The 13,484-nt window shown below is 55.8% G+C and overlaps 1 protein-coding gene across 4 annotated transcripts; it reads left to right on the top strand.

Annotated features, from left to right (window-relative positions):
- The first annotated feature begins 2,636 nt into the window (after window positions 1–2,636).
- On the top strand, window positions 2,637–12,592 carry SLC30A3 (solute carrier family 30 member 3). Of its 4 annotated transcripts, none has more exons than XM_045549260.1 (9): window positions 2,637–2,857; window positions 3,070–3,143; window positions 7,918–8,099; window positions 8,695–8,841; window positions 8,937–9,090; window positions 9,884–10,082; window positions 10,343–10,448; window positions 10,686–10,820; window positions 11,736–12,592. In XM_045549260.1, exons 1-9 carry the CDS (start codon window positions 2,846–2,848, stop codon window positions 11,882–11,884), a joined length of 1,158 nt encoding a protein of 385 aa, XP_045405216.1. In that variant the 5' UTR covers window positions 2,637–2,845; the 3' UTR covers window positions 11,885–12,592. The 4 variants fall into 4 exon arrangements, 3 of the variants coding, with proteins under 3 accessions (XP_045405216.1, XP_045405215.1, XP_045405217.1); XR_006734647.1 differs by lacking the exons at window positions 2,637–2,857; window positions 3,070–3,143 and adding exons at window positions 4,123–4,383; window positions 11,330–11,546 and having other exon boundaries at window positions 11,736–11,821; XM_045549259.1 differs by lacking the exons at window positions 2,637–2,857; window positions 3,070–3,143 and adding an exon at window positions 3,916–4,383.
- The last annotated feature ends 892 nt before the right edge of the window (window positions 12,593–13,484 follow it).

The raw sequence follows: 13,484 nt of genomic DNA, 5'->3' as shown, positions 1-13,484 counted from the left end.
AAATGGAAGGATGGAGTTCCCACGTTCTGATATGGGAGGACTGCAGAAAGAGAAGGTTTGGGATGCGATGACAATCAGGAGCTCAGATTTGGACTTATGGAGCTTGATGTGCCTGTCTATTAGACATTAGAGAAGATATGTTAAGCTGACATTTGGGTATTTGAGTTTGGAGTCCAACTGAGAGATCTGGGAATCATCACCATATAGATGTCTTTTTTTCTTTCTTTCTTTTTTTTTTTTCATCTTAACCACTGCCAGGATAGATGCCATTTTTAAAAATCCATTTTAATAGAAAATTTCAAACACATACAAATATAGAGAGAGTAGTACAGTGATTCCCCGTGTGCCCAACATCCAGCTTCAACAACCATCACTTTTTGCTGTTACTTGATAGTATTTAAAGGCTGAAGACTAGATGATAAATCCATGGGAGTGAGTGTGTAAAGGTAAGAGAAAAGGGTGACCAGTCCTGGGCTAATCCAACATTAAGAGATTGAGTAGGTGGGGAAGAACCAGCAAAAGGCTGAAAATAAGCAGTCAGTGAACCAGAAGGAAAACCAGATTATGGTATACTGGAAGCCAAATGAAGAAACAAATAATTCCCAAATAACAGTTTAATTACAGTATGATAAAGGCTAAGAAAGAAAATAATGTAGTGTGCAATGAGCACATGTGACAAGAGAACCAACCTAGTATGGGGGCCAGGGAAGGCCTCCTCCCTCATCCTCTCTATGACCAGCTAAAATCCTCCCTCCTCCATCCTGCTTCCATTCGGACACCCAGCTCCTCTTTTCTGGGATGGCTTACTTGAGGACTATGTGCCAGCCACTAGTGGGGCACTAGGGACACAGTATGAGAAAGACGCAATTCCTGCCTTCAGGGAGTTGGACTCTAATGAGGAGACAGACAAGCAGAGGATTTCATTACAATGTGGTGAGTGCTCTGCTCAGATGATCGCAGTGAGCCTTGAGAGAACCGGGGAGCAGCACAAACCTCAGCCTGGGGTAAGTTCGGAAAGGCTTCCTGGAGGTGACATCTGAGCAGAGAATGGAGTACAAGTTGGACCTCTAGGTTGCCTCTTCCCATACACTTCAGCTTGGCTTGGACCTCTCAACTGTTAACTCTTGCGCACAGGCTTAAATTACAGATTTTGCCTGAGATCTCTAGCCCAGCTTAAGCTCTGACCTCAGTGGTAAGTGTTGCTCTCCTCTCCCATTATCAACTGGTCCAGCATGGACTTCTAGTCTGGGACCCCCTGCACCTCTCTTCTGGCCTGTTCTGCCAGACAGAGGCCTTCTGGAAGGTGGCAGTGACCTATCTTCCTGGGACATCCAGGGCTTCTCCTCAGTCATGCCTTTGGGACTAAGAGCAGCCTAGTGACACAACTTAGAGAAGATTGATACCTGAGGCAGGACAGGACAGGCAGTAAGAGCAAGTGGATTAATCAGTAACAAAGGACTGCAGAGCAGAAATCTCTTGCAGTCAAGTTGCAGTCAGGAGGGGAGGTAACGGTCTATCTTGTTCACCACCAATCCCCTGGTAGGCTAGCAGGCTGCATGGCAGGGAATAAATGTTGAGTAAATGTTGAATGAACAGTTCTTACAGGACTACAGTTCCATACAGGTCACCAACCCTAAGCTGACCTTCCAACTCCTGAGTCATTTTCCCAGCTCCTGTCCAGGTGAAGCATGACTTCCTCAGGCCTGGTACTCGCGAGGACCCTTTGCAAAGATTTTCATAAGGCCACTTGATGGCTCTTTGAGAAACAGGTGCAAGCACCTTGTTTTGCTGCCAAGCTTTCCTTACATAAATTTCCAAGCGAAGGTTGGAATTCCCACTGCCAGCGCCCTCGGCTTCTGGAGGCGACATGTTCCGCGGCGGTCAGCTCCAACGTGCCTCTCCCTTCCCGGCCTGCGCGCTCCCCCGCGGTGGCGGGTTGGGCACGTGCCAGCGTCTGCGCCCCCTCCTGGGCAGTCAGGGCTGCTGTCCGCGCGCGGCGGGCTGCGCAGGAAGGGAAATCCCGGAGGAAGCCATTGTTGTTTTGTCCCCTGTTGTCGTCATCAGCTGAGTCTGCCAGGAAGCCCGTTCTCCGCATAGGGCTCCGCCGTTTCCCCCCATTCTTCAGCTCACCCACCCCGGCCACTTCGGGCCAGGCTAACGCATCAGAGCCTGGGAGTGCGCGGTGGCCTCTCCGCATCCCAGCCAGCTCCAGGGTTCTCAGAATTGGGGAAAGCCCTAGGTCGGGTGCGGAAACTTAGAAAACCGACGGCACCAGGTGGGGCGTGCCCGGGGCCCTGGCATAGCCGCGCAGGGACATGCGTCCCACCCCGGCTCTGACATGGGCAAAGGAGGTGACCTTGGCCAGTGACCTCTCCACTCGCTGCCTCAGTTTGTCCCCCTGTGACCTGAGGAGGTAGCTGAGGTCCTTCTAGCCCCACGCCTCTAGGGGAGGTTGGAGGGAGAAAGCCCCCCTTCGCTTCCTCACCCAATCGCCCCCTCGCCCCGTCTGGGCTTTGGGCTGGGCCTTCGGCCAAGAGAGAGGGGGCAGGCGCCGAGGAAAGGCAGCCTGAGGCCAGGAGCGTGGCGTGGGCGGAGGCGCGCGCAGACCCTTCGGTTCCCCTGTACCGCGCAGTACATCACTTCGAACACCCCGCCCGCAAACCTTGGCAGGAGCCTAGCATTCTCCCCTGCCAGCCCGCCGCCCAGCTTGCCTAATCCGTTTAAGCCTCACCTCCTCCGCGAAGCTCTCCCAGGTTAACCCCATCACTTCCACCACTGTATCTGGCACGTGCACCAGTTTTGTTTTTGTAAGTGCACGCGCGCAGGGTCATTGTTTGGAACAACAATGTTAGGGCAGGTGTGTATCTCCGGAACCCTCAGTTCAGGACGCTCAGTGTGTTCTGAAGGATATGGTTGATGGGTTTCTAGCCTGGGCTCACTAATCACTCCCACCCTCCACGCTTCCCCATCCCTGCTCACTCTCTCCCCTCCTCCTACGGACCCTCCTCTTCACAGACTGTCACAGCTTGGAGTGCACAATCCAGTTCCCACCCCCTTTTCATTCTACAGTGGCGGCAAGTGCCAAGGGCAGAGAACATTGAGCATTTGAAGCTTCGACTCCAGGCTGGGCCACCGACTCTGCTGTAAGTCGCTCCTTCCCCTGGGTTTTAGTTTCCCCAAAATGAGGCAAAATGAGGTAATACGCGGGAAGGTGCTACAGGTACGGTACAGAGGTTAGGAATCACCAGTTGACAAGCTGAGCCTCAGCCTCCCTTCCATAAACAGTGGCTGTGATCCCAGAGAGATGGCATGGACTCCTCCGGCTGCCCCCGCCTGTGAGAGCACCGTGACCTACACTCTCTTCAGTCAACTGCAGCGTCCTGACCCCGGGAGGGAAAGAGGATGGGGTTCCAGTCCAAGCCCTTTATTCACGGCCTGCATGTTTGGACACTTCTTCCTTTGGGACTCAGTTTACTCATCGGAAGAGCAGGGTTAATAATGGGTTGAAAGAGAGCAGGAAGCTTTTTGTCACCCAATGTCTCCGTATAAAAATAAATGATCATTAGCAGTACAGTGCTTGGCAGCACATTTTGCTCGTGAATTCCGACCCCAGATCCTCCACAGAGGGGTTTCCGGCTGGAGTCCCTGCAGTACTCCAGGGCGTGTCACCACCAATCACCCACATTCTTTCTGGTTCTCTCGAGATAGGTAATGGGTCCACACCTGTTTCAGCCTCCGCATAGGGGCTGGGGCCACAAGGTAACGGGGCGGCGGGGCGATACCCCCCCGCACGGGCATGCAAAGGACCATGTGCCTTGGGTGAAGTTTGTTCGGGAGGTCCCTAGGCTTGAGGAGCTTGGCCTGGAACCGGTGGGCGGGACTTGGGAGGGGGCGGGGCTAGTTCGCCGAGGGCCGGGGTTATGGAGATGGAGCGTTCTCTGGAACCAGGGTGGCGGGGCGCTCCCGCTTCCACCGCCAGGCTGTGGCGTCGGGAAGTGGGGCTTTGGCTATGGGGGCGCGGCTCCGGGGCGGGGCTTAGGCGTGGGAGAGAGGCCGGGGAGCCTGGAGGCGGGGCTTGGGGAGCTCGCCCCACGCGGGGCGGGGCTCCAGCGGCCGCGGGATCTGCAGTTCGGACTCCACGCGCCACAGTCGCTGCAGTTCCCTCCACTCTGGTGGTCCCGTGGCCCTGCGGGGAGTCGAGGGGTCGGCGGGCCGCTTGGACTTGGCGCGGGGCCGGCCCCACCTCTCCCTCCCTCGTCGGGGCCTAGACGGTCAGGGCAGCTGGGACATGGAGCCCTCTCCCGCCACTGGGGGCTCGGAGACCACTCGTCTGGTGAGCCCCCGGGACCGCGGCGGCACTGGCGGCGGCCTGCGTTTGAAGAGGTAGGACAGACCTTGGCTGGCGCTCGGCCTGGGGGTGCCACACTCCTACCCTCGGTCCATTTCGTTGTCTCCCTGCCCTGGCTGCCCGCCCCAGCGCACCGCGGCTCCCTCGGCCCCGCTGCGCCTGGCTCTGTCGCGCCTGGCTCTGTCCCCTCAGGCCGCACAGAGGTCCCCCGCCCCAGCCAGCCCGCCCAGCCAGCCCCGACCCCAGCCCCTCTACAACCACCTACTCTTCCTCCCGGCCGCCTAATTTTCTCCCGGTCCGGCGAAGCGGCCCCGGGCCGGCGTCCCAAGCTTCCAGACCCTTCCGCTGCCCCCACCGCGTCTGACTTCCCTGGGAACTGCTGCCGCTCCGTCGGGCCGCAGCCGGCGCTGGGGGCCCCCGATGTCCGCATTGCTCCGGGGCCAGGCGGAACACCTTGCCGCCCCGGAGCCCCATCTGTAGGCCCCGGGTCCTTTCCTCTGCGCGCCCGGGCTCGGGGCACCCCCTCCAGCCACGGCCAGCTGTGGGCACCCGGTCCTAGGTTGGGCTCGGGCTCGGCGGGGGGTCTTCCAGGGCCCCGGGAGGCGGGCGGCCGCGGGGAAGCGAGGGGGCGGCAAGGAAGGAGCAGGTGCGATCTGGGCGGCGGGGGTATTCCCGGCTCCGCACAGACGGGGCCGGGGGCGGCGAGGTGTGAAATGAGGCGCGCCGAGCGGCCGGGACAGCGGGCCGGGGGCGGCCGGAGAACCGCCTCCGCGTCCCGCCGGCCTCCCGTGCCCGCCGGCCTCCCGTGCCCGCCGGCGCCCTCCGCCCTGGCCTTCGGAGCGGCCGCGCTGGCCCTCCCGGGCCACCTCCGCTGGCCATTTTGTCTGTTGGCTGACCGTCCGTTTGTCTCCGGAATTTGGCAGGGTCTCTGGCTTTTTCTCTTCCCCAATCTTTCTGTTTCTCTCTCAGCTCTCTCCCTTTGTCTCTGACGTGGTGCTTCTGTGTGTTTCTCGCTCTTTCCTTGGGTAGGGACCTCAAACCTGGGTGGGCGGGGAAGTGGGTGAACACAAGGGAGTGGAGACCCTTTCCTGCAGGGGCCTGCAGACTGGGCAGCTGGGGGGGCTTCAGCCATGGCCCTGGCATCTCTTCACATCTCCTTTGACTTTGCTTCCGCTTCTTCTCCCCTCACTACCTCATCCCTCTTCCCACTCAATATTATTTGTTGTTTGTTGGGGGTTTCAGAGGGCCAGGGAGAGGAACCAGCCTTTCCTCCTCTCTAAGCAGAATATAGCCACCCCGCATACACACACCCCCGCACACCAACAATGAGGCTTCTTCAGTGCCCAATTTATGCAGAACAAAAGGCAGCAGCCTGTTGATGGGTGGCTACCTTGGTGACTGGTGTGCTGTACCTCAAGGCCAGGAAGGCATCTTGCCCACTGCTCCAAAGCCACCCAGCCGTGCTTTGCTCTTCAGACCTGCATCTCTGACTCCCAGCCCGTCTTCATTCTCATATGACCATTAGTCACCAAATCCTGCAGCATTTTCTGAAAGAGGCACTTCCTAACCTACCTGCCCCTCCTCTAAAACCCTGTGCCAGGAGGCTCTGGCCTTGTCTGTTCTAGACCCCTCCATCTGCTCTCCTTTCCTCTCTTCCTCCCAATCAGCAAGGTCATCTCAGGACTCAGGAAATACTGGTTCAAGCAATCGATGTATCTCCCTGTATGTTTCTTTGAACCCATCACTTTCCTCCTCAGCCCTTCCCCTGGTGCCTCACACTTGAACTCCACACCACAAACCTTGTCATTGTCATTCCCCATGTCTGGAGCACCCTTCTCCACCTAGGTCTCCTCTCCTTAAACATATCTTCATCTGTGAAGTTCTCCTTACCCCCTGTGAGTGGGTGCTCCCTCCCCTGTGCCCCAAAGTCCTTTGTTCATAACCGTTCCAGCACCAGCCTCTCCTTGCATAGTAAGTCATTTGTTTCACATCTGTCTCTCCCACTAGGCTGGGCTTCGTTATGCGTACACTGCCTGGCACACCTCATTGAATGGACGAGGATGGGTTTCAAAGCCACCTTCATCTCTCTGTCTCCTCTGGAAACACACCCAGAACCATACACACCAGATTCTAAGTCTTGGATGGGGCTTTTGAAATTTGAGAGATCAATTTACCTACAAGCACTTGAATTTTCTCTACAAGCACCAAATGTCCCCCCCCCACCTCCTTCAAACCTCCATTCACCCACTTGGCAGAGCTTTCCTCGCCAGAAGGCCCCAGGCATCCCTCCCCACTCTGCTGCTGTGTTCACTTTTCTATCTGGAGCCATTGTTTTCATTCATGGGTAATCTCGTCACATCTCCCCTAGTACTGTATTTTCTATTCATGTCCTTTATTCTGTGGAAGGTTCTGTCCTTGCTGGGGTTCAGGCTGGGTAGTGGTGGAGGTGAGAATTGGCCCAGAATGGACATAAAACTCGTTCAGCCTGAGCCCAGTCTCTGGGATCCCTGGGTAAGGCCCTCAGCCCCGTTTATTTGTCAGGGGAGGCTTATGGCACTATGCAGTTAAGGTGGCCTCTGCTGGGTGCCTGTGGTCAGACTGAGGCCCAGTTAATGTGTAGCAGACTCCAAATCCAGTGCCCCCACCACTACCATCCCCAGCCATAACAGTCTGCACCCCTAACTCCTCATGACAGCCTCAGCTCTGGAATCTAGCCCTCAGTTCTCTGTGCCTGGAATCTCAGACCTTTTGGGTCCCAACGTTCCACTCCCCTCTTAAAGGGCCCCATTTCAGCTGCATGTGTAGAGAGGGAGGGGCAGGATGTGGGAGTGGCCTGGGAGGTGCACTAAGGCCAGGATCACGTGCGGAGTCCAGCTCCACACTGTCATAGCAGCTTCTCTTCATATTGCCTTTGCCTGGCATGTTCACCCCATCTTTACCAAAATGCTTCCCATTCTTCAAAGCCTTTCTCACACTATCTCCTCTAGCTGTTTCCTTGATTTCCTCGTTAGAATTAAACTATCTCTCTCTCCTCAGAGCCCTGATAGCACTTTAACCGCTCTAATGGCAATGATCACCTTCTGCTCTGGATCGTAGCATTTGGTACACATTTGTCTTGTTCACCAAGGGCTTTCGGAGATCAGAAGGGATGTCCTGTTCATTTTGTATTCCTTGTGGTGACCAGCTTAATAAATTGATTCGGTTGGGGTCTAGTCTAAGCTCTACCACCAACTGGCTGTGTGGCCTCCATACGTTCTCTCCCTCTCTGAGCCTCACATTTCTAATTTATTTAGTAAAATATTAGACTAGACTGTCTGTAAGGTGCTTTCCAGCTGTTAAACTCTGTGGCTCTGTGTATGGAAGGGAGAGGGAGGCTGGAGTCTGAACTGTTCATTTGGCCCCCATCTCCCACATGGCCCTCTGTCCACAAGCCTCCCGGCTATGACAGGCCTTGAGATGGAGTGAGAGATGGGCCACATCTGAGGAGGCCAGCCTGGGGCACGGAGCACCTGGGGTGAGCAGGCCAGTCTGTGGGCCAGGCCCAGGCTGAACTGTGCTGCTCGCCTCAGTCTCTTCACAGAGCCCTCAGAGCCTCTACCCGAGGAGCCCAAACCTGTGGAGATGCCCTTCCACCACTGCCACAGGGACCCCTTGCCGCAGCAGGGCCTCACCCCCGAGAGGCTGCATGCGCGGAGGCAGCTGTACGCCGCCTGTGCTGTGTGCTTCGTCTTCATGGCTGGGGAGGTGGTGGGTAAGTTGGAGAGCATCCTCCCGACACCTGCCTAAGCCACTGTCCACTCAGAGTCCCGGGGATATTCTTGGGTGGAGGTGCAGAGATGGGGATGGCTGGGATGGGGGCGCTGGGTGCCCAGGACTCAGGAAGTGGGAGTGGGTGAGGGACAGAGCACCAAGGGGAATTGGGGCCAAGGTCTGGGGCTCATGGGCTAGGGCTGACTTCTAAGTGTTAACTGGGCTTTTAAAGGCCTATTTTCTTGTTATTAAAACAAATTATGTCATTGTAACCCGGGCATGGTGACGCATGCCTGTAATCCCCGCGACTTGGGAGGCTGAGGTGGGAAGAACCCAGGAGTTCGAGGCCAGCCTGGGTAACATAGTGACACCCCATCTCAAAAAAAAAAAAAAAAAAAAGATGGCACTGTAGAAAAACTAGAAAAAGTGGATGAGTGAAAAGAAGAAAATGAAAACTACCTGTAATCCCATCACCCAAGAAAACCCCAATTTACATTTTGGTGTGTATCCCTCAACTTATTTTCCACACCCATACGCACACACTACCTGACATTTGCTAAGTGGAACCAGCACTGTACGTCACTTTGCCCTGGCAGGCGGGTATTTGGCGCACAGCCTGGCCATTATGACCGATGCAGCCCACTTGCTGGCGGACGTGGGCAGCATGATGGGTAGCCTCTTCTCCCTTTGGCTCTCCACACGTCCAGCCACCCGCACCATGACCTTTGGCTGGCACCGCTCAGGTAAGGCCCCTGCATGGCCGGTGACCCTCCAGTCTTGCCGGAGGGTACCTCTCAGGGTCCCGAGCAGGTCTCTGACAGCTTGTCTCCCCCTGCAGAGACTCTGGGGGCTCTGGCCTCTGTGGTGTCCCTCTGGATGGTCACTGGCATCCTCCTGTACCTGGCCTTCATCCGCCTGCTGCACAGCGACTACCACATCGAGGGGGGTGCCATGCTGCTGACCGCCAGCATCGCAGTCTGTGCCAATCTGCTGTACGTTCCAGTGTGGAACAGGCACCATGTGGGGCTCAAAGTGAGGGGTCTTCCTCTGGGATGGGAGAGCTGGCCCTCCCCTCCCTTGCCAGACACACTGACATGCACACACAGCTCTTGACTGTCTGCCCTGGGCCTGCCTGGGAAGGGCCTGGGATAGAGACCTAAACTTCAGTGTCAACAGACATTTGTTAAGGGCCTGCTGTGTACCAGCCACTCTGCTGGGGGCTTTCATCAGTATTGTCTCATTTAAACCTCACAACCACCCCTAGTAGGCAGTATTACCTCTAGTTTACCGTTAATGAAATCGATCCCAACAGGTGACCAGGTGACTTGCCCAAGCCACATAGCTATTTAGGTAGCAAGGCCAGGATCTGAATCCACATCTCTGGCACCAAATCCAGTATTCTCTCTCCTCAGCCCTCACTTTCTTTCTTCCTTCCTTCCTTCCTTCCTTCCTTCCTTCCTTCCTTCCTTCCTTCCTTCCTTCCTTCCTTCCTCCCTCCCTTTCTTTCTTTCTTTTCTTTCTCTTTCTTTCTTTTCTTTTTTTCTTTCTTTCTTCTCTTTCTCTCTCTCTCTCTCCCTCCCTCTCTCCCTCCCTCCCTCTCTCTCTCTCTCTCTCTCCCTCTCTCTCTCCCTCTCTCTCTCTCTCTGACAGTGCTGTTTTCTTCCTGGGGCTGGAAATATAGGTGGAAAAAGGGCTACGTGGGAGGTAGGAGGAGGAGGCATGGACAAAGTGGCAGGGGCGGCCAGGGCAGGCCCCCTGGGCTGAGCTGCTCTGCTTCTCCCTCAGAATGGCCTTTGTGCTGCACCAGGCTGGGCCCCCCCACAGCCACGGATCCAGGGGGGTGGAGTATGCGCCGCTAGAGGAGGGGCCTGGGGAGCCCTTGCCCCTGGGGAACACCAGTGTCCGGGCAGCCTTTGTGCACGTGCTGGGTGACCTCCTGCAGAGCCTTGGGGTGCTGGCTGCCTCCATCCTCATCTACTTCAAGGTATCATCTGTGGGGGCCTGCCCTGCCTTCCTCCCCGCAACTCCACACCCCAGCCCCTCCTTCCCAGGACCCTCAGCCTCCTTCCCCCTGACTCCAGTTTCTACCTCCCAGCTCCCCAGGACTCTCCCAGCCCTGGGTCACGTTCCCTTTCCCCTCTACAGGGTTCCCAGGGGCCTCTCAGGTCCTAGTCATCAGGATGCCCCTAGATCTTGCTCTGAAAGGTCCCTGGTTGCTGGGCTCAGGGGTCTCTTTCTCTACAGCCTCAGTACAAGGCTGCTGACCCCATCAGCACCTTCCTCTTTTCCATCTGTGCCCTTGGATCCACGGCGCCCACCCTTCGGGATGTTCTTCGCATCCTCATGGAAGGTGAATCAGAAACCACTGCTCCCTACCCTGGGGCCCTCTCTGATTCCCTCTAGCACTGGGCCACCTCTCTTTTCTCCGAAGAGAGTGGTGAGAATGCCTGGGTGGGAGGATTTGGGCATAGGGTGAATCATGGGGGTCAACAGGGTAATTGGATACAGGATTGAGGAGGTGAAGGCTAGGGGGCTGCCCCTGGCAGGAGTGTCCCTTGTGGTGAGACATGGCTGGTGCTGGTTGCAGGTACCCCCCGCAGTGTGGGGTTTGAACCCGTGCGGGATACATTGTTGTCAGTGCCAGGAGTCCGGGCAACCCATGAGCTTCACCTGTGGGCCCTCACGCTCACCTACCATGTTGCCTCTGCACACCTGGCCATTGGTGAGTGTGCGCTGACCCCACCCAATTACTTTCTGCACACGTGCCCCTACCCCCAGCACGGACAAAGCTTGAATTACTGGATTGTTTCAGTCTTTCCTGATCTCTCTCTGTTTCTGTCTCTGTCTCTCTCACTTTTCTCTCTCTCACACACACACATATGTGTGCATGTTGCATGTTGGAGACAAGGAGTCCCAGACATGGTGTTCTGGCAGAGGTTTCACCCTCTCTGAAATAGCACAGGGAACCAGCAACCCTTTAAAAGATTACTGGTACCTACAGGTCTAGTGACAGGGCCACAGCTAGATAGATTATGGCACCTCCCTTCTAGGGTGTCACATAACTATTAAAAATGATGATTATGAAGAATGTATGGCAACTAGGAAAAATGTTTATGGTATAATGCTGAGAGAAAAAAGCTGAATATAAAATTACATCTACATTATGATTCAACTATTAAAAATATATATGGTGACTCATGAGCTGACAAAGGATTTTTGAGTTTCTTCCAGATGCAAGAAGCAATCAGAGACATGCAATTTGGATGCCAAAAATATTATAATTTGTGGGATATTTGATGGTAACTCTAGAGGGACAATGGGACAGAATATTTAACATCTGGATTGTCCTGGGAAATCGAGTGGTATGGCTGCTGAAATATTGATACCCAAAGACAGAAGAGAATAGAAGACTAGGAACAGTTTAGTGTGTTAGCATGGTCAATTAGGGGTGAGTGTCTCCAACATTTTCTTTGACGATTTTACGCTGTTCATACAGTACAGAAAGAAAAGCAAGCTCCACATTTACGCGTGGCTTTAATGCTGTGCAGCCCTCAGCCTCTTCGTGCATCCTTATCTCAGCCCCTGCCTGCTCCTGACTCCCTGGGGACTGATGCTGCCTCTTATCGCTCTCCCACAGACTCCACTGCTGACCCTGAAGCTGTCCTGGCTGAAGCCTCATCACGGCTCTACTCCCGGTTTGGATTCTCCAGCTGCACCCTGCAGGTCGAGCAGTACCAGCCGGAGATGGCCCAGTGCCTGCGCTGCCGGGAGCCCCCCCAAGCCTGAGCCACGGCCCCATCCTCGCCCCACTTCCAGGCCCAAGCTCAGCCCTGGACTCTCAGCACCTTCCTCCCTGATCACGGAGAAGGGACAGAGCTGGGCCCAGACCCCTCCCTCTCCCCCTCCTTCCACCTGCCAAACTCCCCAGCCCCAGCCCCAGCCCCAGTGGGCAAGACCAAAGTGTGGGGGGGGAGTGTGGTGGGAGTCAGATGAATAGATGTGACCAATTCAGGGGCAGGGACTCCCCGGCCTCACTGCAGTGGGGGGGTGTGAAAGGCCCGTGGTCCCTGCTCCCCACTGTCTGGGGAGCCGTGAGCCCCTTTCCGTGCAGTCCATTTGTCTGTGTGGCTGGCTGGCTGGGGGCATCTGCCTGTCTGTGTGCTGCTGTTGTGCCTATGCCTGGGGGAGGTCAGCAGGGGCCCCCTCCCCATGTGGCCCTCGCTCTGTCTATGCAGGGGCCCCAATGCCTGCACTTTGTCCATGTGTCCTAGCCCTGTGGTGTTGTCTCTCTGTGTGTGTGTGTGTGTGTGTTCTTGGTGCCATGGCCTGTGTGTCTTTGTGCCGTGTGGCTGTGCTGTGGTCTGAGTCTGCTCCATCCATGTGTCTGTTCGGGGGTCTGTCTGTCCATCCCTCTGTTGGTGCTGTACCCTCGGCTATCCCAGAGAGAGGGAGGACTTCTCTGCAGCTCCACCAATAAACTTGTGTCTCACTGCATCTTTCACCCCTTGTGCTGACTCCTCAGGAGGGGGAAACCGAATTGGCCATTTGGGAACTGCAGAATCCCTCAGTGGGAGAGACCTCCCCCAGCGCCACACCCTCAGATATCCGTTCAGATGTAGGCTAAAACCCACCCATCTCTTCACTCCTTTTTCCCTATCTCAGGGCATGCTCAAGCCCAGGTCTTTGATCCTGGGAGAGTCCCCACGTACCCAGGTGTGGCTGCAGGAGAAAGCTGGAAGGCAGGGAGCCAGGGGCGTCCTGGGAAGTCATTCATTTCCCGAAGGCTCCAGCAGGCCAGGGGCCCTCAGGCTGGTTGAAGGGGAGCTGGGTCCCTTTGGGGAGAGAGGTTGGACCACAGCACTGATGTGGGCTTGGTTCTCAAGATTTGTAAGGTGCCAGGGGGAGGGCACCCTCAGCCCTGATGCCCCCTGACAGCAGCCAACCCTGAGTCCAGGTTTGGGCTGTGGACATCAAGGACCTCTTTTATACTTACCTCCCCCTTTGTCTTTTTCTTTTTCTTTCTTTCTTTCTTTCTTTCTTTTTTTTTTTGAGACTAAGTCTTCCTCTGTTGCCAGGCTAGAGTGCAGTGGCGTCAGGCTAGCTTACAGCAACCTCCAACTCCTGGGCTCAAGCGATCCTCCTGCCTCAGCCTCCTGAGTAGCTGGGACTACCAGCGCATGCCACCACACCCAGCTATTTTTTTCTATTTTTAATAGAGACCAGGTCTTGCTCTTGTTCAGGCTGATCTTAAACCCCTGATCTCAAGTGATCCTCCTACCTCAGCCTCCCAGAGTGCTAGGATTACAGGCACGAGCCACCGGGCCTGGCCTGTGCCTTGATTTTAGATTTACTACTTTAGGCCTTCCCACCCTAGTTTGATGACGTT

The sequence above is a fragment of the Lemur catta genome, chromosome 4 (assembly GCF_020740605.2).
Source record: "Lemur catta isolate mLemCat1 chromosome 4, mLemCat1.pri, whole genome shotgun sequence".
NCBI lineage: Eukaryota > Metazoa > Chordata > Mammalia > Primates > Lemuridae > Lemur > Lemur catta.
This window is presented reverse-complemented; position numbering and strand designations above follow the sequence as displayed.